The following is a 22,500-nucleotide window of genomic DNA, read 5'->3' on the forward strand; positions in this document are numbered from 1 at the left end:
AATAAACCATCTCAGAAAGACTCTTGAGGCACTACGTTTTGTTAATGCGGTATACGCACTGGGCATCAGTGCAACACCATATAATTTTATGTGTATATAGATGTATATGTATATGTGTGTGTATATATATACATATATATATATATAATTTATGTGTATGGAGATATATATATATATATATATATATATATATATATATATATATATATATATATATATATTTTATAGATGTATACATAAATAAAATATGTGTATGTATGTATATATATATGTGTGTATGGGAGTGTTTGTGTGTGTGGAAGCGGGTGTTGTTTTTATGTGTGAGTGCATGAACATACCATTGCACTGATGTCCTGACGTTAGGCTAATATTTAGTCTCTTTCTTTACAAATGTTCTTCTTCCGTTGATCTATATAATCAGTACAAAGTAATGTCTATATATATATAGGACCAATTTGAAAAGCGAAAAAGCCACAATGCGAGTATATGGGTTCCCGAAGAATCTACTACTCTGAGGCCAAGAGTTCCTCAACTAGAGGCAGATGACATCCAGAAACACAGGACTTTTTTTTTTGTGGATTCACACTGGACAAGTACAGTGAAGCTCGTAGTAAGCACATCAAAACACGTCTAGTGTCACCGAAAGCTTAAGCTCGTTTCAGTCTCCTCTCCGCCAACGTATAACTCCGCTCGTCATTGCTTCGCCAGAAGCAATAGCGAGCTGAAATTACACCTTCGAGAAGTATGAATGGATTCAAGAGGAAGCGGTCGCTTGAAGACACGCAAAGCCTCCGGAGATCTGCAAACGAGCGATGGCAAAAATAATCCTCTACACGAACGTAAAAACACTGACAGAGATATTATATAGTTTTTTTCTTTTTTTTCAGCTCATCACAGACGCGTTCACTTCGCTTCCTTTTCAGCATTGGCATCCTTCAGGGCGCGTTCAACTTCCATCATGCCCCTGCAGACCATTTCCTCTTGCCATGGGAGACCCACTATTTGGACGCCGATGGGCATGCCAACCGCTCCAGTGGTGGCCTGTCAGGGAGTTTCAGAAATTAATCGCCTACAGCCTAATGTTTCATAACTGGTTAGGCATTCATGATTTAGAATCTAATATATACCTACGACGTTCAGAAAGCTTCAAGCATTCTTTGTTCTCAAAATTAACCATTGTAAAAGGAAAGGCTGTAATTATAGCTAAAACAGGTAAGTTTTTACATGATATTCCACCGTAGAATGGTTCTACATATATGAATGGCCTTGAAAAAGAATGCTGAAGACAGTAAAACATCAAGTGATATAATAAGTCCTGCCCGCAGTGTCATATATACAGAGTATATATATATATATATATATATATATATATATATATATATATATATATATATATATATATATATATATATATATATATATATATATATATATATATATATATATATATATATATATATATATATATATATATATATATATATATATATATATATACGTATTTTGTCATTAGACCAATGTCGGAGATTAAAAGAAATACGAAAAATGTTGCAAATACTTAAGAAAAAATATGAAACATGTTGCAAAATACTTAGAAAAAATATGAAAAATGTTGCAAAATAGAAAAAACATCAACATGTTGCCTAATGCTCAGGCATGTTCTTGAAAAATCATTTACTACATTACGATAAAATCTCAGGAAAAAAAAGCCCTGCTGATGTGCGCTTTTCAGTCAAAGAAACGACAAAAATAGCGACTGACCTCTTTTACCAACTGGAACATCAGGTCATTAGTAGGATAGTGTTGCAGCTTGACCTGGTCTTCTTCGTTCTCCCGCGTCACAGGAACCACGCCGGCGGGGAAGTCCAGCAGGTTGTACAGACAGGTTGTGATAAAAGCCGCTGCAGCGTTGAAATAAAGGGGGAAACATGAGCTATGCCACTCACAGTTACCGTCAAGATTAACTTAACCAAACATTAAACTTAAAAATATTCTATTATTATACTACGAGTATGTAGTTCTCATTATAACGAACTGATGCAAGAACAGAATAGAACAGAATATAGAATTTAAGCCAAAGGGCAAGCGCTGGGACCTATGAGGTCATTCAGCGCTGAAACTGGAATAAACAGCAAAAAGGTCTGAAAGGTGTAACAGGAGGAAAACCTCGCAGTTGCAATACGAATCAATTGTTAGGAGAGGGGTGAGAAAAGTAAGATGGAAGAAAGAAAATATGAAAGGAGGTACAGTAAAAGGAATGAAATGGATTGCAGCTAGGGGCCGAATGTTCGCAGCAAGGAACCGTAAGTAATGCCTACAGTGCACTGCATGAGTTGCACTGACGGCACTATCTCCCTTCGGGGAACAAAACACTATACCAAAACAATGCTATACTACGTGTATATAGTTCCTTTTGAAACGACTTCATGCAAAGAGAGGTATTTTTTTTTTCCTTCTGTTGTTTCCTAACTTTGCATAGGCTGTCCCTCCCCCATTGTTTTACAAATGCCTTTGTACTGATCTTGAGGATGAGATGAAACTCCAAATCAAAAAAACAAACAAGGTATAAGACTCCTCATTCTACCCAGTGGTGTAACTACAATAGCTTCAGTGGCGCCCGGGACGGACTCTGAAAGTGCCACCCCATCCCCGTGCTAAAAAGTACTAAAAGTACTACGTCTCAGTCATTTATTTTATTTCATACAACTAAAACAAAAACAACACAGCCGACTTTACAACGGAACCCCTTAGTTCCTTATTTACGCCACTGAGTCTACCTGTCATATGTGTCATCTCTATTCCACCTGTGGAGCATCGACATTCTGCAGCAAAAGGTGCGAACGAGAACGCTGAATTTCATGCAAACTAATAGGTTTATATCTAAGACCCATTTAAGATGTTCTAAGTCATTATATACTACACAATAAGTAGGCCTATACTGTACTTTACTTCTGTTGAATATTCCTCTCTGAGGGACTCAGGCCATTTTTAGAGCATGGTTTATATTTAGGATCAGTCATTATATACTACACAATAAGTAGACCTATATACTGTACTTCACTTCCGCTGAATATTCCTCTCAGAAGAACTAAGGTCCTTTTTAGAACATGGTTTATATTTAAAACCCATCAATGATGTTCTAAGTCATTATAGACTACATAAATAAATAGACCTATATTTCATTTCCGTTGAATATTCCCCTCAGAGGAACTATGGTCATTTTTAGAGAATGGAAAGTTTCAAGCTGTTAATAGTCACATGTAAACTCAATTCATATCAATGTTCATTACCCAAGCTATTCATGCTTTCAAGATGTTTCCTCAATGTCTCGTTGATGTCTCTTCTGCAAGGCATTAAGGGAATGCAAGCTACTCCCAGATACAGGGTGGGTGTCATGAAACAAAACACACACACACACAAATCAGTCACGAAGGAATATTTTGTTGCTAAGTCTAGTGTAGACAAAATGAATAATGAAGGTGAATCCGAAGTCGGGTCATCAAAACGCCTATCTACCTACTAAAAAGAAACAAAATGGTCAGCAGTGAACATCGCCAACATCCACCTTAAATGAAGTGAGCGAGAATAAAAAGTAAAATGACATTATTCATTAACTCACGAAAAATGACCATCATTAGTCTGAAATGTATTCTAACACGCAAACTTACTGTATGCTGAGTTGGCTGCTGTCTTCCACGTTGTCTGTAAATTTAACTAAAACCGTTATGTTTACGGCAAAATGTACGTTCAATAGTACTGTATAGTCCTATCCCTGCAGTCTGAATCTTCACCAGGACCTCCGGTGCACAGCATAAGACAGTTATACATGAACCTACATGACCTTCACTAACACCACATGCAGTTTGCTGAATTTAGTAAAGGAGGTTCTAAGGCTCACATCTGGATCTCATTGGTCTTTTAGTATGAATGGAAGATATCCATTATGACACTGTCCCTGTTGGGTCAAAACAAATCTGAAAGTCTGTTGATGGGTGGCCTTTAATGAGTGAGATATCCGACTTCAATAAATTTTGCAACAGACCTAAAGGTAAGACAGCATTTGAAGACCAGATGGATTAACCAGAGAAGGAGTAGAGGGAGAGGGAAAAGTTGTAATTGACCTTTCCTACTTCAGTGTAATTGATGTAGAGGGGAAAATATAGGAAGTGGTAGCCCAACAGGTATTGTGAGACTGCCTGGATTAAGAAAGGAGCCATTCCTTAATAGAACAGTGGCTAAAATATCCACAGAAAAATGACACAGAGACCATCTTGTGGAAGCGAAGGCCTCTGGAGAAATGCTAAAGGTGGGATCAGTGATATAATGCAAGAAAAAACCTTACATCATATACAAAATACCTATTCTCTCCACATTTGGATGGAGTAAATCTGACAGGGGAATATGTCACCTGCTGAGTGCACAGTTAAGGAAGGGGCCTTTTCTGAAACTACTTGGATTCTCTTTACATAAAAGAAAGAATCCAGTGCACCATTACCTTAGCTGATGTTACACTCACGTTACCAAGCAGTATATATCTCCCCCAAGTCAATGGGATCGATACTCCCTGAAAAGGCAGCAGGTGATTCCTGCTTTCCACAAGTTGGTGCCTGATGCAAACAGTCTTTGCTGATATAGAATGGATGAATAAGGGCGGGGATCCAAATGCCAAATGACTCATTTTAAGCGCTCTCCCGGGCAAAACTACAACGCCAAATGTTGGGGAAAGTTACACATTCTAAAGTGGCCTAAGGCGCACACAAAACTTCATAAGTTTTATGGACGATTTATCACTTTATTCTCTCATGCCGAACAAACCGTAACCGCTGTAAAGAAAAACAAACTATAAAATGAAAAAGTTTAAAAGACAAGTAATACCAGCTACAGTCCTAATAATTGCCAAAATAGGAATAGAATAGAATACAGAATTTAAACCAAAGGCCAAGCGCCGGCACCTTTGAGGTCATTCAGTTCTGAAACTGAAACTGACAGTAAAAATATTTGAAAGGTGTAACAGGAGGAAACCCTCGCAGCTGCACCGTGAAATAATTGTTAGGAGAGGGTGGAAAGTAAAAGAAAGGAAGAGAATATGATCGGAGGCACAGTAATAGGAATGAAAAGGTTTGCAGCTTGCGGCCGAAGAGACGCTGCAAAGAACCTTAAATGATGCCTACAGTGCACCACATGAGATGCACTGATGGTAATACGCCCCTACGGGGTATAATAGCCAGTTTCAAAAAGTGAAAACTTGAAAAAGCAGGTCTGTCAATTCACAACAATGTATCCAACGTAATTAATCAAGAACAAGATTAGTGTAATGCTTCCAGCCAAGGAAAACATACATTTATAACAGCTGATTAATGGAAACAACAACAACGAATAACACAATCCAAAAATGAAACGCACACAAAACCTATCAAGGAAAACACTTGTCCACAGAGACAAGCATTAAGTCACTGGGGATGGACTTCATTTGAATGCATCGCTGTTTCCATGGATACTATATATAGACCACATAAATATTGACATAATTTGTGCATTAACATAAAGAAATGGAAGAGTTTTCTATTTTATTCCTAGCTTCTGATACTTCCCATAACCTCTCCTAATACTTTTTCTTTTTTATCCCTACTCTTTTTACCTTTTCATTTTTCCTTATCATCGTCAGTATGGGCAATTTTTGGTTAATCAGGTCATCAGCATAACACATATACACACATTAGATACAGAGTATATATATATAATGTGTGTATGTATAAAATATTGTCTATCTATATAACCATATATATATCTATATATATAACTATATATACATACATACACACACACATATATATATATATATATATATATATATATATATATATATATATATATATATATATATATATATATATATATATATATATATATATATATATATTTATATTATATATATACACACACAAAAACCAGTTACACTCAACTTCATCAATCCTTTCATCTTGGTGGCAACTTACCCATAATCTTAGCTGGGTATGACGGAGGAGGTGCCGGCATGGAGAATGCGGGACAAAGGACAATATCTAGATGCTGTGACTTCCACGAATTGAGGACGTCGTTGATGTAGTCCTGTCTGTCTCCCAAGGCTCGCCATAGCTGATGTGATCTGGCCGTTCCACCTTTTGCAAATGGTGCGAAAAACGGAGAAATTTTATTAATCAGAAGATGAACCTTATATTCTTATGGAAGAAGCCAGCAGGGGCCATTGATTTGAAATTTAAGCTTCTTTATTATTATTATTATTATTATTATTATTATTATTATTATTATTATTATTCAGAAGATGAACCCTATTCTTATGGAACAGGTCCGCAGGGGCCACTGATTTGAAATTTAAGCTTTATTATTATTATTATTATTATTATTATTATTATTCAGAAGATAAACCCTATTCATATTGCACATGCCACCAAAGGGGCCACTGTCTTGAAATTCCAGCTTCCAAGAATATTTATCTAAATCTTATCAAAGGTGAAGTTCGGGGTTATTCATATTCTTCCTAAAAGTCAAAGATTGAATGATAAATGTAGAAAACCTTAAAGGGTTTTGCAAAATTGAAACCATGTCTGTTAAGTAGCAATATCTACTAAACGGATACCATATCAAGGTTATTTACACCTTATAGTAGCTTATCCCTTTTCAACTCTGTATGTTTTATTTCATTTCCAATTCACCTTGACCATATTGATTGGTGTCTTTACAGTGCAGTTCACATTTTGATTCAATTCTTTGAGATCTTAAAAAAAAAATCAAAAATTGGTCGGCACAAAGAGCCAAAGAAAATAAACTGACAATTAATCTAAAATGTGCATTGAGCATGAATTCCCTACAGCGAGTAAGTAAAATTTGAAAACTATCGACTGTCAAAATTAACAAGTACTCCCAGAGACAGATAACAAATTTCTTATAGAGCTTTGCTGTACAAAGCTCTACTCTATGGGTTAATTTGTCTAAATCATCAATCCCTAAAGATTCTTCATGTTTTGTCCAGCTCTCCGATCATTTACCATTTCTTTTATACTTCATTCTATTTCATCCTACAGTTACAAGCTTCAAAAGCTACTAACTGGACAAAAGTTCAGAGCTTTGCTGTAGAAAGTTCCACTCTAGGGGTTAATTCGTCATAATCATCTACCCCCATACTTTCATTTTTCGTCCAGCTCTCCGATTATATATCATTCTTTCATTCTATTTAATCCTACAGTTACAAATTTGAAAAGATACAAGTACTCTCGGAGACAGACAACAAATTTCTTATAGAGCTTTGCTGTAGAAAGCTCTACTCTAGGGGTTAATTCGTCATAATCATCTACCCCCATAGTTTCTTCATGTTTCGTCCAGCTCTCCAATTACATATCACTCTTTCATTCTTCATTCTACTTCATCCTACAGTGACAAGTTTGAAAAGATACAAGAACTCTCGGAGACAGACAACAAATTTCTTATAGGGCCTTGCTGTAGAAAGCTCTACTCTAGGGGGTTAATTTGTCTAAATCATTTACCACATAGTTTCTTCATGTTTCGTCCAGCTCTCCGATGGTATATCATTCTTTCATTCTATTTCATCCTAGAGTTACAAACTTGAAAAGATACTTACTGGACGAAAGTTTAGAGCTTTGCTCTAAAAAGTTCTACTCTAGGGGTTAATTTGTCTAAATCATCTACGCTCATAGTTTCTTCGTTTCGTACAGCTTTCCGATTATTCATCATTTTTTATTATTCATTTATTGCATCCTACAGTTACAAGTTTTAAAAGGTACAAGTACTCTTGGGGAAAGCTCCGCTCTTTTAGTCCAACACTCTGATTACATATCACTCTTTCATTCCAGTTTATCCTACAGTGACAAGTTTGAAAAGACATCGAAAGACACTAACTGGACAGAAGCTCCGCGAGGAGAGGCGACTTCCTGTGAATCATGTGCTTCTTAACCGCCTTGACGAAGCGAGGAGCTGCCAGCAGCCTCAGGTTGTCCTCCATGGTGCTCTCCGTCTCCTCGTTCTCCCACATGGAGATGACGTTGCGGCCCTGATCTGCGCTGAAGCAGGACGTGATCAGTTTCCACGCGTGGTCTACCGCTGGAGGGGTGAACGGCACCATGTTGTGTCCGGCTGCTGCTAGAGCCTGCCGAGCCTCATACACGGCTCGTCGACAGCCGGGTGTTACTGGGAATAGGTTGTCGTCCTCGTACCAGCCTGGTGGTGGTGGAGGAGGGGGAGGGTTTGGGACAGAATATTAGTAGTTTCACCTAAAATACGTCTCGTCATGTTTGCAAAGGTGAACAAAAGACAAAACATCTCATATAATCATTATACTTCAAAAAACTTTATGCATTTTTGCAATATGAAATTATATATATAAATATAAATATATATATATACATATATATAAATATATATGGCACTAATGAGCACATGAGCATGTGTCTCATAGAAATAAATTTCTCACTCACATCGGGATCGAACCCAGTCTCTCAAATGACGGGCCAGGGCACAATCGGTGTGGTTCAATGGGTAGCGCCCTGGCCTTTCATTTGGGGGACCGGGGTTCGATCCCGATGTGCGTCAGAAATTTATATATATATATATATATATATATATATATATATATATATATATATATATATATATATATATATATATATATATATATATTACTACACTGCTTCTTGAGTCTATGAACATTTTAATCTTTACAATATCTGAGTCCATTAGTCCTAATCGAGTGCCTTTTGAGTACTCGACATCCTATGCTTACCAATAGTAAGAGGACGAATATCATTAAAGATATGATGCCTCCAGGAAAGCGGTGGCAATTCAGGGTCAAGCTCCATCATAGGACCTCCTTCTAGCACAGAGCGGAGGGCAGTCACGACAATGGAGACGTCGCTCCCTAAGAAGCCTGGAGCACTCTCAACTGCGGGGAAATTTCTATTTAGTGGTCTCTTATGAAATAATATGAGAAGTATCTTATAAACAGAAGAAGATACTGATATTTTCTTTTAGGCCAATTTGAACTATTTCCTTGAAGAGGAGGTAGATAGACACAATAATAAAATAGTAGTCGCCGCCACATTCAGCTTCTGACCTCAGAGACAACGATTAACCTCTAGTGCAGAAACACTGCCACATTCATTCAGGGATTCTGATTCAGGAGAACATTCTGGTGTTGAAAACTGAAAACTATTACTACATTAGCCGGTTATATATACAGTAGTGGGGAACATAGATCAAAATACAAATCTGAGAATGGTTGTGGCACTGTTCAGAGCACTGCTTGCGTGGTTACTATTTGGCATTAGACAGCTAAGGTACCTCAGAGGATCCAGCTGCATGACTTTCTAGCCACCATCAACTGAGCAAAACACGTCAAAAGAGAAATCACTGAGTGTCTTCATCTACTCATATTTCAACTCGATGATGATTTTTTTTTTTAATAGTCTCACTTACTTCCAACGATGCCCCTGACGCCCTTTCTGAGGCCTTTGGAACTGAGTCTTCCACTGGTGGGTTTGATGCCCACGACACCGCAGAAGTGAGCAGGAATTCTGATGCTGCCTCCTGTATCCGATCCCAGGCCGAGCATCGAGCCTCCTGCACCTATGAGAGCAGCTTCGCCACCTTCGTTGGATTATATTCAGAAGTGTTTAGTAAATGAAATGTTACTATAGTACAGCTGATCTCCTCTTTCTGTAATTCCTATTACCTTTTGTTGCATCTTTCGAATGAACACCATAATATTCTTTGGAAGCTTGAATTTTACGTCAATGGCCCCCATGCTGGGCTTGTTTCATATGAATAGGATTCATCTTTTGAATAATAATAATAATAATAATAATAATAATAATAATAATAATAATAATAATAATAATAATAATAATAATAAAAATAATAATAATAATAATAATAATAATAATATGAAAAATTATGATGGGGAAAACCAGAATTAGTAGCAAAGTTGTAGAATAATATCAGGAATTTTCCTATATTCACTGTATGACCGACTACCTAAATTGCTTTTTGTGAAGTCGGTGGATATCTTTAATGGGTGTTTATAGAATAATTCGTATATAAGAATTTAGGTTTCTCAGTGCTATCCATAAGCATGAGGACATGCAGCTGCTTCAAGAGTCAAAATACGTTCAAGTTTCCCAAGAAATTTCCAGCCACAGATGTGACATCTTCCAGTTATCTCCAAAATCCCTGTTATATATATCATTAGCCCTGCATATTTTCCTATTGAGATAAAATTTTTACATGCACTGAGAGAGAGAGAGAGAGAGAGAGAGAGAGAGAGAGAGAGAGAGAGAGAGAGAGAGAGAGAGATGAAAAGTTAACCCTCAAAATTTTACATTTCTTTGAACATATATCTGGAGTTTGGTTCACTACGATATTCAAGGTTCTTTCGGCAATTAATCGTAAAGGAACTAGCTTCTTTCTGATCTTCAGACCTTTTCAGCATAGCCATTTGCAGACTTGAGATTTGTCACACACATAATTCACTAAAAGGTCTGGGATGGTTCACTATGATTTTCCTACGTATAATTTGGATACCTAGACATTAAGCACCATCCTGGAGTGTGTCAACTAAGACCCTACCGGCCATGTATAGGAATGGAATATTGAATTTCGGCCAAAGACCAAGCGCTCCGGCCTATGAGGTCATTCAGTGCTGAAAGGGAAATTGAAAGTAGAAAGGTTTGAAAGGTGTAACAGGAAGAAAACCTCGCGGTTGCACTATGAAACAATTGCTAGGAGAGGGTGGATAGCAAGATGGAAGAACGAGAATATGAATGGAGGAGGTACCGTAAAAGGAATGAAAGAGGTTGCAGCTAGGGGCCGAAGGCACGCTGCAAGGAACCTTCAGTAATGCCTACAGTGCACCGCACGAGGTGCACTGACGGCACTACTTCCCTGCGGGAATGCACAGAAATGGAATTCACAGTGTTGATATACGTTTAATCAGTAAAACTATCTTCTAAATCATGACTGAAGATGAATTTGCCTTCGTCTGAAAGACATGTGACGTGTTATCTTTAGTTTGGACCATAAGCAAGGATCAATGGATATACTTACCCGACGACCCCCCACAAGTCCGCTGTGGATTAAAGGGGTTGACCGTTTCACCCCACACGGGATTGCTGCACCGGTAGCTGGAAATTTAATGCGTGTTACCTTTGTGGTCTCTGTAGGTGGGTGTCAGTGCAAAAATACGTTGAATTCACACTCACAAGGACTTTCTCACTTTACATAATGGGCAGATAGCGAAATCAGGCATTTCGCGGACTGCCTGAAATTTCAGGCAGTCTGCGAAATGCACTTAGGGACATTTGATCGCCTCCCCACCCCGGACTACAGTATTACTAAACACGGCAAAACAGTGACTTTCCTACACTGTTTCACCGTGTTTAGTACTAGCCCCTGGGAGTCAAATGTATCTCGCTGTGTTTAGTACTAGCCCCTGGGGATCAAATGTCCCTAAATGCATTTCGCTATCTTCCTGAAATTTCAGGCAGATAGCGAAATGCACTTAGGGACATTTGATCCCCCAAGGGGTTAGTACTAAACACGGCAAAACAGTAACTTCCCTACACTGTTTTGCCATGTTTAGTACTAGCTCCTGGGGATCAAATATATTTCTCTGTGTTTAGTACTAGCCCCTGAGGGATCAAATGTCCTTAAGTGCATTTTGCTATCTGCCTGAAATTTCAGAAAGATAGCGAATGCACTTGGGGACATTTGATCCCACCCCCAGGGGCTAGTACTAAAAACGGCAAAACAGTGTCGCCGTGTTTAGTGCTAGCCCCTGGGGGTCAAAGGTATTACGCCGTGTTTAGTACTAGCCCCTGGGGGTTCAAATGTCCCTAAGTGCATTTCGCTATCTGCCTGAAATTTCAGGCAGTTCGCGAAATGCCTGGTTTCGCTATCTGCCTGTAACAGATATATAATGTAATGTAAGTACATATACAGACAGAGACTTCCTTTACTTCTATCATTTTTGGAGATGCACAAAATTTAGCATTACATACAGGGGGCAAACTGAGCCAATGTGTACAAAATCGACATACAGACAGACAATTTGTAGAAAACTAATGGTAATTTAATTCACTGTGTTTTAATTGCTCACACGCTAAAAAAAATAATTTTTAGTGCACTTAATTCATAAGGTCTGAATTGAATTGAATGTAGAATTTAGGACAAAGGCCAAGCACTGGGACCTGTCAGGCCATTCAGCGCTGAAACGGAAATTGACAGTAAAAGGTTTGAAAGGTGTAACAGGAAAAGAACCTCGCAGTTGCACTATGAATCAACTGTTAGGAGAGGGTGGAAAGTAAGATGGAAGATGAGAACATGAAAGGAGGTACAGTAAAAGGAACGAAAAGGGTTGCAGCTAGGGGCCGAAGGCACTCTGCAAAGAACCTTAAGTAGTGCCTACAGTGCACCGCATGAGGTGCACTGACGGCATTACCCCCCTACGGGGTCAAAGAGTCTGGGTACTTTCCTTTAACGTCTGATGAATCAGAAAGGCCCTTTAAGACACTGCAGATGAAGTCATGTTATCCACTGACAGTGGGTGCAACCTGACAATTGTTAAAGATAACTGTTCAAGCTGCAACGCCAGCTTATTGCTAGTTTCCGCTCTATATTGTGGCATCCTTTTATACTTTGGCTCCAAGGGTCTGACATTTCTTTTTTATGACCTGTAATTAGCTCCGTGAGATAAACAAGTTGAAGACTATCCCATATGAACACCAAAACCAACTTTTGAAGTTTCCTAACTCTCCGTTAAGCTGGGAGCTTCATAAAAAAAAACTATTTCAAAGAAGAAAATTAGTTTAATCTTGAGAAAATGTCCATTCAGGAGGTGGTCTGTTAACTGAAAGAGAATAAAAAAAAATTATAAAGCTAGTAATTTCTTCTTTACTCACAAGTACCTATCTGGCAAATTTCTAGACCACAACAGCTGACCTGTTCTGACTGCTTTTACATAAAACTCAGGGGACAACAGATCGTTGTAGATATACTAGATTCTGCAACGTGGGGAGAAACTAAAATTTTTCCATCAAACTGGCCACAGAGCACCACAATACTTTACAAGCGAATAAAGGAACTGGTGCATCTTTCTTCCATCACCTGCCCATTAACTTACCTCAGAAGAGTTTGGGGAATATTGGTCTTGCAGAAAGGGATGGCCCCCAAAGCCAACAGCGACTGGACAAGTGTAGAATGGCAGGGAGCAGACTGGTACAGATATTTAGCCAGGCCATGGCTGGTGTCAAGGCCTTGAACCTGGAAGTTGTCTTTGATGCTTACTGGCAGCCCGTACAGGGGAAGTGACCCTGAATTTGGACCCTTCACCTCAAGTGCAGACGCCCAAGTCTGTCAAAATTCGTTGGAGATTTCGTGAGTGCTAAAATAATAATAATAATAATAATAATAATAATAATAATAATAATAATAATAATAATAATAATAATAATAATAATAATAATAATAATAATAATTTAATGGCAAGTCTCAACGCCAATCTAGTTTTCTTGCATCAAAAGTATTACATTACTAAAGATCACGAGTGATTTCACATTTTTCTTAGTCATTTATGAACTGCAGCACATAAAAATGGCACAAAACCTCTCAAAACTTTGGTTACTTTCTATATATCCCATAGCATTTATATTTCAATCTGGTAAAATTAAATTTTCTAGTATATCTAAGTATAATATACATACATATATATATATATATATATATATATATATATATATATATATATATATATATATATATATATATATATATATATATATATATATATATATATATATGTATGTATGTATGTATGTATCTATACATGTGTCTGTGGTTTGTGTTTTTATGTTTATGTATATCTCATATCTTATCATTACAACGCAAGAGTGGCATCTATAACCTTTAAGTTACAGCAGAATGATCTGCAGAACTTAAGTGGAATGTTGACGTAAAGAAACTTGACAACTGTTATTAATAATAGTAATAATACTGCATGTAATAAAGACAGTGAAATTAGCAATAAGAATGATATTAGCAGATTGGGGGCGCTGGGAACGGGGCCCCAGTAACCTGAACAAAATGTGCGGCAAGCAGCCACTACTTATCCTCTGAAATGGCAGCCTCTGATGCGACGACTCTGTATTTACAACTTAAAAGTCCGGACTGCATTTGCAACTTAAAATTCCGGGCTGCATTGGCAACTTAAAAGTCAGGACTGCATTTACAACTTAAAAGTCCTTTCAGTTTCCACACTCAGAAGTTCTCCTGCGGAATCTGCCGGTATCAGGGACATAGCGACATGACTGTAATCCGGATAATTTTCAAAAACTAAAACAAACTGGCTTTTATGTTGTAATGGACACGACTTTGGATGCTACTGAACTCGGGAAGGGGCTCTCATGGTGGCAGAAATAGGGCTATATGTCGAGTTTTTCGTCATGTATTTTTGCCTAATGGTGATCGCTTGTAAATCTGGTATTATTGTACCGAAAGCAAAGGCGAATGGTTATCGCTGTATGGCCAAAGGTATTATTTATTGAGGAGTTTCAATTTATAAAACAGGTAAATTGAAAGAGTACAAGCTTTTTTTTTTCTCAGATGAGACTGTACTGGTCTGTGTGACCTGGGATGACTTCAGGTTAGGTTTAAAATATATAGAATTTGGCCCATAAGGTAAAGGGACTTGCAAAGCCCTTAATTTTCTGCACAAAAGTGACACTACTAAGTTAACCCTTGGGCCATCTTTCAGCATCACCTAACAAGGAAAATCATTTCGAATAACACTCAGCTGCCCTTTCCCAAATATTAACTCTTGAACGAAAGAAACATGTACAGCGTTTCACATCTCATCCATAAGGTTATAAAAGCTACTGTTGCATTAAAATCTATTAACTGTGTCAAAGAAAAAAGTAGATAATGTTCATGAAAACATTATCAAAAGTGCATAGCGTTCATGAAAAAATTATCAGATCATAAAATCACAGGAGAAATAAAAGGAAGATTTCAGGTCATCATGCATCATCGTTCTTGGAAAACAGATCAGATGTGTATTAATTTCAGAGTCATGTCCCCAACATAAAAAAATTAAAAAAATTGAGCAATAGCAGAAAATGTAGCTTTCGAAGCAATGCAAAGTCATGCGGTCAGAGTTTTCTGTTCTACATACCTTATTTAGATTTAATGTCTGCCAGTTCTAATAATAACTCTTTAAAAAAAAAGAGCAGGCGCAGCCATATAATTAATATCATACATTCATTACATATATACATAAAACTTATATAAAGGAGTCACTCATTTATAAATTCCTTTGCTTCGTGTACTTCTGTCAATAAGCAAAAATTTTTGGCGTTTTTAATTTTCTGTCAAAGAAAACTATTGTCTGTCCGTCCGCCTTTATTCTGTCAGCCTTCAGATCTTAAAAACTACTGAGGCTAGAGGGCTGCAAATTGGTATGTTGATCAACCACCCTCCAATCATTAAACATACCAAATTGGTTAAAGTTTCATGGGCTCGGCTCATACAGCATTAAATCGAGACCACCGAAAGATAGATCTATTTTCGGTGGCCTTGATTATATGCTGTAGCGGCTGTACAGAAAACTCGGTTGCGCCGAAGAAACTTCGGAGCATTTTTTTTTTACTTTTTTTTTTGCCTCTCTTCTATTTTCAGCAAGTGTGGATTGTGTTACATGGCTTCTACGAATATTAAAAGGAGAGTTAAGTAATATTTTCCAGATTCATACATCCATCAGACAGTATCAGGCCAAGATATGGTTATAACTTATCCACTTTTACGCTCATATAATTCACAGGAGGGACGGAGAGTGATCTTAGGGCTTTAGTTTGTAAAGTTTACTTTTCTCTTTGGAAAAGGCTAAATCTGCATGCTTTACTTGACCGGTGATTTATCTGATGTGTCCTGTACAAGAAAACAACACCGACTGTCATGAGTTTCAGTGTTTTATAAAAAAAAAAAATAAACACGAGAATTCATCGTTATTTTATTTTCGTATTTTCAAGATGGGATTTATGGATGAATGGAATTTAACAAAAACATATAAATCACCTGCCTTTGAAACGTAAATGTCTTCGAAAAGAGTAAAAAGTTTTATGGTCATAAAGATAATTTCATACAGAAAAATTCACATTCGCAGTATGAACTGGATACATACACCAGAATCTGTCAGGATACGATACAATATTCCTATTAAGCGAGACTGTCGAAAGGAACAAACGTTGGAATATACAGAGTTTAGGCCAAAGGCCAAGCACTGGGACCTATGAGGTCATTTAGCACTGAAAGGGAAATTGAGAGTAGGTAGGTTTGAAAGGGGTAACAGGAGGAAAACCTCGCAGACGCACTATGAAGCAAGTGTTAGGAGAGGGTGGATAGCAAGGTGGAAGAGAGATAATATGAATGGAGGTAGAGTAAAAGGACTGAAAAGGGTTGCAGCTGCAAAGAACCTTTAGTAATGCCTACAGTGCACCACGTGAGGTACACTGACGGTACTAACCCCCTACGGGGGAACAAAAGTTTGACGTGATAACATAGGCTCAGCAGCATGTAGCTGTTACTTCATAAAGTTTCCCTCGAGATCCTTCTGGGGTGTCCTATGTTTCCTTTTTGTACCCACATTCCTACTGAAGTAGACTGGATTGGATTATAGAATTTAGGCCAAAGACCAAGCACTGGAACCTATGAGGTCATTCAGCGCTGAAAGGGAAATTGAGAATAGTAGGTTTGAAAGGTGTACCAGGAGGAAAACCTCGCAGTTGCACTGCGAAACAATTGTTAGGAGAGGGTGGATAGCAAGGTGGAAGAGAGACAATATGAATGGAGGTACAGTAAAAGGAATGAAAGGGGTTGCAGCTAGGGGCCGGAGGGACGCTGCAAAAAACCTGAAGTAATGCCTAGCTCAGCGCGCGTGAGGTGCACTGACGGCACTAACCCCCCTGCGGAGCATTTTTCTTGGCACTCATCGACTTTTCTAACAGGCAAACGGTTCATTTAATCTTGGTGAAAAAACGAAAGGCTGATGTACTTTCCTACTTAAGTCATTCTTAAACATAACTGAAGTTCTTGTTCATTCTATGACATCCGTTTCTCATTTCCACTCGCCAGACAAGGCTAATTTGGCTCTATGAACAAAAATCATTGTCACTGGGTCTGTCAGCGTGTCTTAATTGTTGCAGATTTGATGCAAAGTTCATATTGGTTCCGTGAGGTTTATATGTCAGAATTTAGGTGTGGAGAATATTTTACATCCTACTGAGGTTGGTAGTCCCTGTACTCGCCTAGGCATTTAATAATATTTTTATCTATTTCCTTTTTTTATTGTAATTTTTGTTTTTCATTGTCATTAACTTTTCGTTTTTATATATAATATTATATCATCTCCTACTGAAACCCGTCGAATTGCACGTTTTGTTTTGAAAGCGACACATACAGGTACAGTTCCCTCAAGCAAGATTTTCCTCTTTTCTTACAAGATAACTTATCAGTATAAATTCACGTACCCATATAAATTCACGTACCCACATAAATTCACGTACCCGTCCTTCGCATCTTTAGGTCAAATAGCACTTTTTTTCGTCATATCAGAATAAACTCATGGTGAGTGAGCGGAAATATAACCTGTACAAGGAAATTAAATCCATACTTTGTTGTATATGCATGCACGTGCATACAAGTGCTTGTGAAAAGCAGCACGATTACGGCCCTGCCTGCCAATGCCATACTTAAGCAAAGGTTTTTCACCATTAGACACTAATGCCCCCATTCTTAAACTTATTTAGCACTCAGTTTACGAAATGAGTTCTTGCGCTTGCATGCATGCAATAAAAAGTTTAAGTCACCATAACTTGATTTAAAGACAATGTGAATATCAACTAACTACAGACATACAGTAAAGCATACGATTCATACACGGAAATTAAAAATGTCCAATGTTTACGATATTCATGAACAGCGATAAGCAATGTCTGCCATGCACTTCCAGCCACTGATAACATTTTAAGTATCATAATTAGTCTTTTCATGCAAGTGATGATGGTGATGATAACGGTCTTATCTTCATGCATGGCATCTCACCACCATCTTAACTTGACTGCTTTAATGAGAAGATTAAAGGGAATAAAAAGCATCATAACAAGACTTACGGTCTCCCAGGAGGGCACTGCATGAAAGGTTTGCGACGTTTCAAATGAAGATGAAATCTTTTATATATATCTTTTTTTCAATATCAAACGTCTACAAGTTTCAAAACAGCTCTTACTAAAGCAAAAAGTAACTCAGTTGAAGAAAGTGCTTCTGGATTATTAATTCCACTCATTTTCTTCCCTATTTAATTCTGACTTGCCTTCTGTTCAAACTCGTGACCTACATCAGCTTATAGAATACTAGTCTAAATGAATCAGCTGTACTGCTTTGTCATACAACAGTGAAGGAAACTCATTATTCCTACGGCGTTTTCAGATGATATCAACAAAAGAACGCTATCAACAAAGGAATATAAAATCGGATTTTGAAGACATTGTGCTAAGGGGGGGAGAAAAATTTTGTCATTAGTCTGGAGAAGTTGTTATAGTTGATTTTTGTGTTCAAAAATCAACCAGAATGCAAACGTTGCGTTCAAAAATCAACCAGAAGCTCCCTAATTCATTTTTTTTTGTGACCCACGTCATTGCTGCTGATAAAGACAAGGTACAACACATGAAAAAGTTGCAGCTGTCAGGAATTGCCTGATTAGTCTCCTCTACAATATTCGTATCTTAAACTACGGAAGGTGTGGTTTTGCTGTGCAGGAAATCACAAATGATATACATTACAGCTTTCAGTATTACAAGCAGTGAGACACTGATGCTATTAGCAGATGCAGTGTCAGGGACTTTTAGTCATATCAGCATTGAGAGAGAGAGAGAGAGAGAGAGAGAGAGAGAGAGAGAGAGAGAGAGAGAGAGAGAGAGAGAGAGAGAGATTCTTGTGGAACAGTACTAGCCAATGAAAGAATATTACTAAAACAGGTAAAGACTCATATATATATATATATATATATATATATATATATATATATATATATATATATATATATATATATATATATATCTTTTAACAAGACGAATAAGAATAAAAAGAGATTCCATATTTACCTCTGCCTGCGGTATGAATTCTGTGACACAGTTAATGCGGTAGGTTACGACGATGGCCTGAAATCCAAACAAACTTCTTGTGAAAAGGAAAATAAAAAAAAAAGTTTTCACATAACGTCAGAAGAAAAAAAATCTGATGAATAATCACTTTCGTGAAAAAAAATTTTCACGTAACGTCAGAAGAAAAAATATAAATGATGAATGATTACTTTTGTGGAAATAAAATAAAAATTTTTTCACATAACGTCAAAAAAAAAAAAAACAATGAATTATTACTTTTGTGTAAATAAAGAACAAAGTTTTCACGTAACGTCAGAAGGAAAAAAAATCTGATGAATGATTACTCTTGTGAAAATAAAAAAAAAATTCACGTAACGTCAGAAGAAAAAATATACAATGAATGATTACTTATGTGAAAATAATAAAAAAAAAACAGTTTTCACGTAACGTCAGAAAAAAATATCTGATGAATGATTACTTTAGTGAAAACAGGAATAAAAAGTTTCACGTAACGTCCGAAGAAAAAAATGTATAATGAATGATTACTTTTGTGAAACTTAAAAAAAAGTTTTCACGTAACATCAGAAGAAAAATATATAATGAATGATTATTAGGTGAAAAAAAAAGTTTTCACGTAACGTCAGAAAAAAATGTGATGAATGATTACTTTTGTGAAAATAAAAAAAAAAAATTCTTATGACAGAAGACAACAAATGTCTGATGACTGTTTACTTTTATCACAGGAATGAAGGAAAGGGGAAGAGGTTCTATTCCTTACCTTTGCTTGGAAAGCGCGTAGGACAGCAGAGGGCATCAGCTGCCCTGCCTTGAGCTGCTGAAGGAGGACGTCAGGCGAAAGGGCTAAGATGGCCAGCCTCTCCTCCGTCAGAAGCTCCCCGCCCTCGCTCAGAGCCCCTTCGAGTCTGTTCAGAGCGGCTTTCACTTCGCTCTGTTTTCTCTGCGCAGCTTCTTGTAGTTTCTCCTAGATTCATGAGGAAATTTAATACGGAAATTTAAAAAATCATTGATAAGGAAATTTAATAGGGAAATTTTAAATAAATCACTAATAAGGAAATTTAATATGAAAATTTTAAAAATCAATGATAAGGAAATTTAATAAGGAAATTTAAAAAATCACTAATAAGGAAATTTAATAAGGAAATTTTAAGAAAACACTAATGAGGAAATTTAATAAGGAAAATTTTAAAAATCACTAATAAGGAAAATTTTAAAAATCACTAATAAGGAAATTTAATAAAGGAAATTTTAAGAAATTACTAATAAGGAAATTTAGTACAGAAATTTTAAGAAATCACTAATAAGGAAATTTAATAAGGAGATTTTAAGAATTCGCTGGTAGGGAAATTTAATAATAAATTTTAAGAAATCACTAATAATGGAATTTAATAAGAAATTTAAATATCACTAACAAGGAAATTTAATAAGGAAATTTAAAAAATCACTAATAAGGACATTTTAAAAATCACTACGAAAATTTAATTAGCAAATTTTAAGAAATCACCAATAAGGAAATTTAAAAAGGAAATTTTAAGAAAACACTAATAAGGATATTTAATATAAGGAAATTTTAAAATATCACTAATAAGGAAATTTAAAAAATCATTAATAAGGTAATTCGATAAGGAAATTTAAAAAATCACTAACAAGGAAATTTTAAGAAATTTCTAATAAGGAAATTTAATAAGGAATTTTAAGAAATCACTAATCAGGAAATTTAATAACGAAATTTAAAAAATCACTAATAAGGAAATTTAACAGGGAAACTTAAAAAATCACTAACAAGGAAATTTAATATGGAAATTTTTATTAAGGTAATTTAATCATTTAAAAAATCACTAATAAGGAATATTTAAAAATCACTACATTTTGCGAGCTCTAAAATTTTTGCTTAACAAAATTTTTATAGAGTAATTTTGGCTTAGAAATGCATCATAAAAGCAAAAAAAATCTAAAATAGCTAAAAAATAAACACTTTCTAAACTGGGAAGTATGCAAAGTAAGGAGACATGGGTAGGTGTTGGTAATTTTGCCTCGTAGCGAAAACTGCCGTAACATAAAAGTCACTCGCCCTTTTCTAAACCACCAAGTGCCCAATGTTAGTGTTGCCAGGGGGTTCCTGGGGAGGCGAAGCTTCCCCCGGCCAAGTCAGGGCAGGGCGCCCTAAGCTAGGTTAGTTAGGTAAGTTCTAGTGAGATCTCTGTTACTTGGGGGGTTATGTTCTAGTTCTGGGTTGGTCATTGGTAGCTGTGAGGATATGTATGTACCCATACTGCCCTAAAATGGAAGACTGCAATATCTGCAAAAATACAAAACTGAGAAAAATGGTAGATAATGCAGTTTTCCCTTGCCTTACTAATGATTTTGCAGATACTGCAAATGGCACCCCCTAAATACTACTGGAAAGCACTGAAGAGTCATTCTGAAACTGCAGTAACTTATGTATTAGTATTTCACGAGCGCAATAAGTTGCATATCCCAATTTCGAAAATTTTGCAGATACTGCAGTTTTCCATTTTAGGGCAGTATAATTACCTACGCAGTAAAGTAAAGAGAGAAAGCAAATAGTGAAAGTAAAGTACTAAATTCACTTAAAACCTAAATACCTCAAAACACCTGACCGGGATTATTATTTGTCCGCTTTCATTGCTACTGACATCAGAAAATACTTCTGATTGGCCCTTAAGCAATGGATACCTTGTCCTCAACTACCCTCACATGTTATACAGGCCGTCTTCCAGAATGAAAAATCATGTAAATAAATCAAATAGAGAGGAATAATTTAGTTCCTTTTAAATATTTACCAACGGAAGAATAGTGACATTAATGTAGAAAGTTACTTTCACAAGCATAGAGCTGCCGAAGACAAACCAGAGGAAATTCTGATCGTGGTCCGAAGCAGCTGTTTCAAGTCAGAAAGTAGTCTTTAGGTGATTAGAACTGTATACCACCAAAGATCTCTAGTACAGTTGTTTGTTTCACTGACGAAAATGTGCTCAAGGAAAGAAGAATGTCAGTTTTCTGTCTTGTCATTATTCAGATGAGGATGGAATATGGAATATACAGTAGAGTTTAGGCCAACGGCCAATCACTAAGACCTATGAAGTCATTCAGCGCTGAAAAGGAAACTGAGAGTAGGTAGGTTTGGAAGGTGTAAGAGGAGAAAAACCTCGCAGTTGCACTATGAAATAATTGTCAGGAGACGGTGGGTAGTAAGATGGAAAAAAGACAATATGAGCGGAGGTAAAGTAAAAGGAATGAAAGGGAT

The 22,500-nt window shown here is 36.7% G+C and overlaps 1 protein-coding gene across 4 annotated transcripts in view; it reads right to left on the reverse strand.

The window, feature by feature from the left end:
* Positions 1 to 227: 227 nt before the first annotated feature.
* The window catches only part of LOC136854024 (fatty acid amide hydrolase 1-like), a 41,619-nt gene continuing 19,346 nt past the window's right edge, over positions 228 to 22,500 (reverse strand). For all 4 annotated transcript variants that reach the window (XM_067130018.1, XM_067130019.1, XM_067130017.1 and 1 more), the window contains 10 exons: positions 19,993 to 20,196; positions 19,215 to 19,271; positions 13,187 to 13,416; positions 11,113 to 11,189; positions 9,487 to 9,657; positions 8,795 to 8,953; positions 7,915 to 8,232; positions 5,997 to 6,158; positions 1,762 to 1,901; positions 228 to 1,041 (listed from right to left, as the gene is read on the reverse strand). In XM_067130018.1, the coding sequence (XP_066986119.1) occupies positions 904 to 1,041; positions 1,762 to 1,901; positions 5,997 to 6,158; positions 7,915 to 8,232; positions 8,795 to 8,953; positions 9,487 to 9,657; positions 11,113 to 11,189; positions 13,187 to 13,416; positions 19,215 to 19,271; positions 19,993 to 20,196 (1,656 nt within the window). In that variant the 3' untranslated portion in view covers positions 228 to 903. The remainder of the gene's footprint in view (positions 1,042 to 1,761; positions 1,902 to 5,996; positions 6,159 to 7,914; positions 8,233 to 8,794; positions 8,954 to 9,486; positions 9,658 to 11,112; positions 11,190 to 13,186; positions 13,417 to 19,214; positions 19,272 to 19,992; positions 20,197 to 22,500) is intronic.

Source organism: Macrobrachium rosenbergii, chromosome 28, assembly GCF_040412425.1.
Source record: "Macrobrachium rosenbergii isolate ZJJX-2024 chromosome 28, ASM4041242v1, whole genome shotgun sequence".
Taxonomy (NCBI): domain Eukaryota; kingdom Metazoa; phylum Arthropoda; class Malacostraca; order Decapoda; family Palaemonidae; genus Macrobrachium; species Macrobrachium rosenbergii.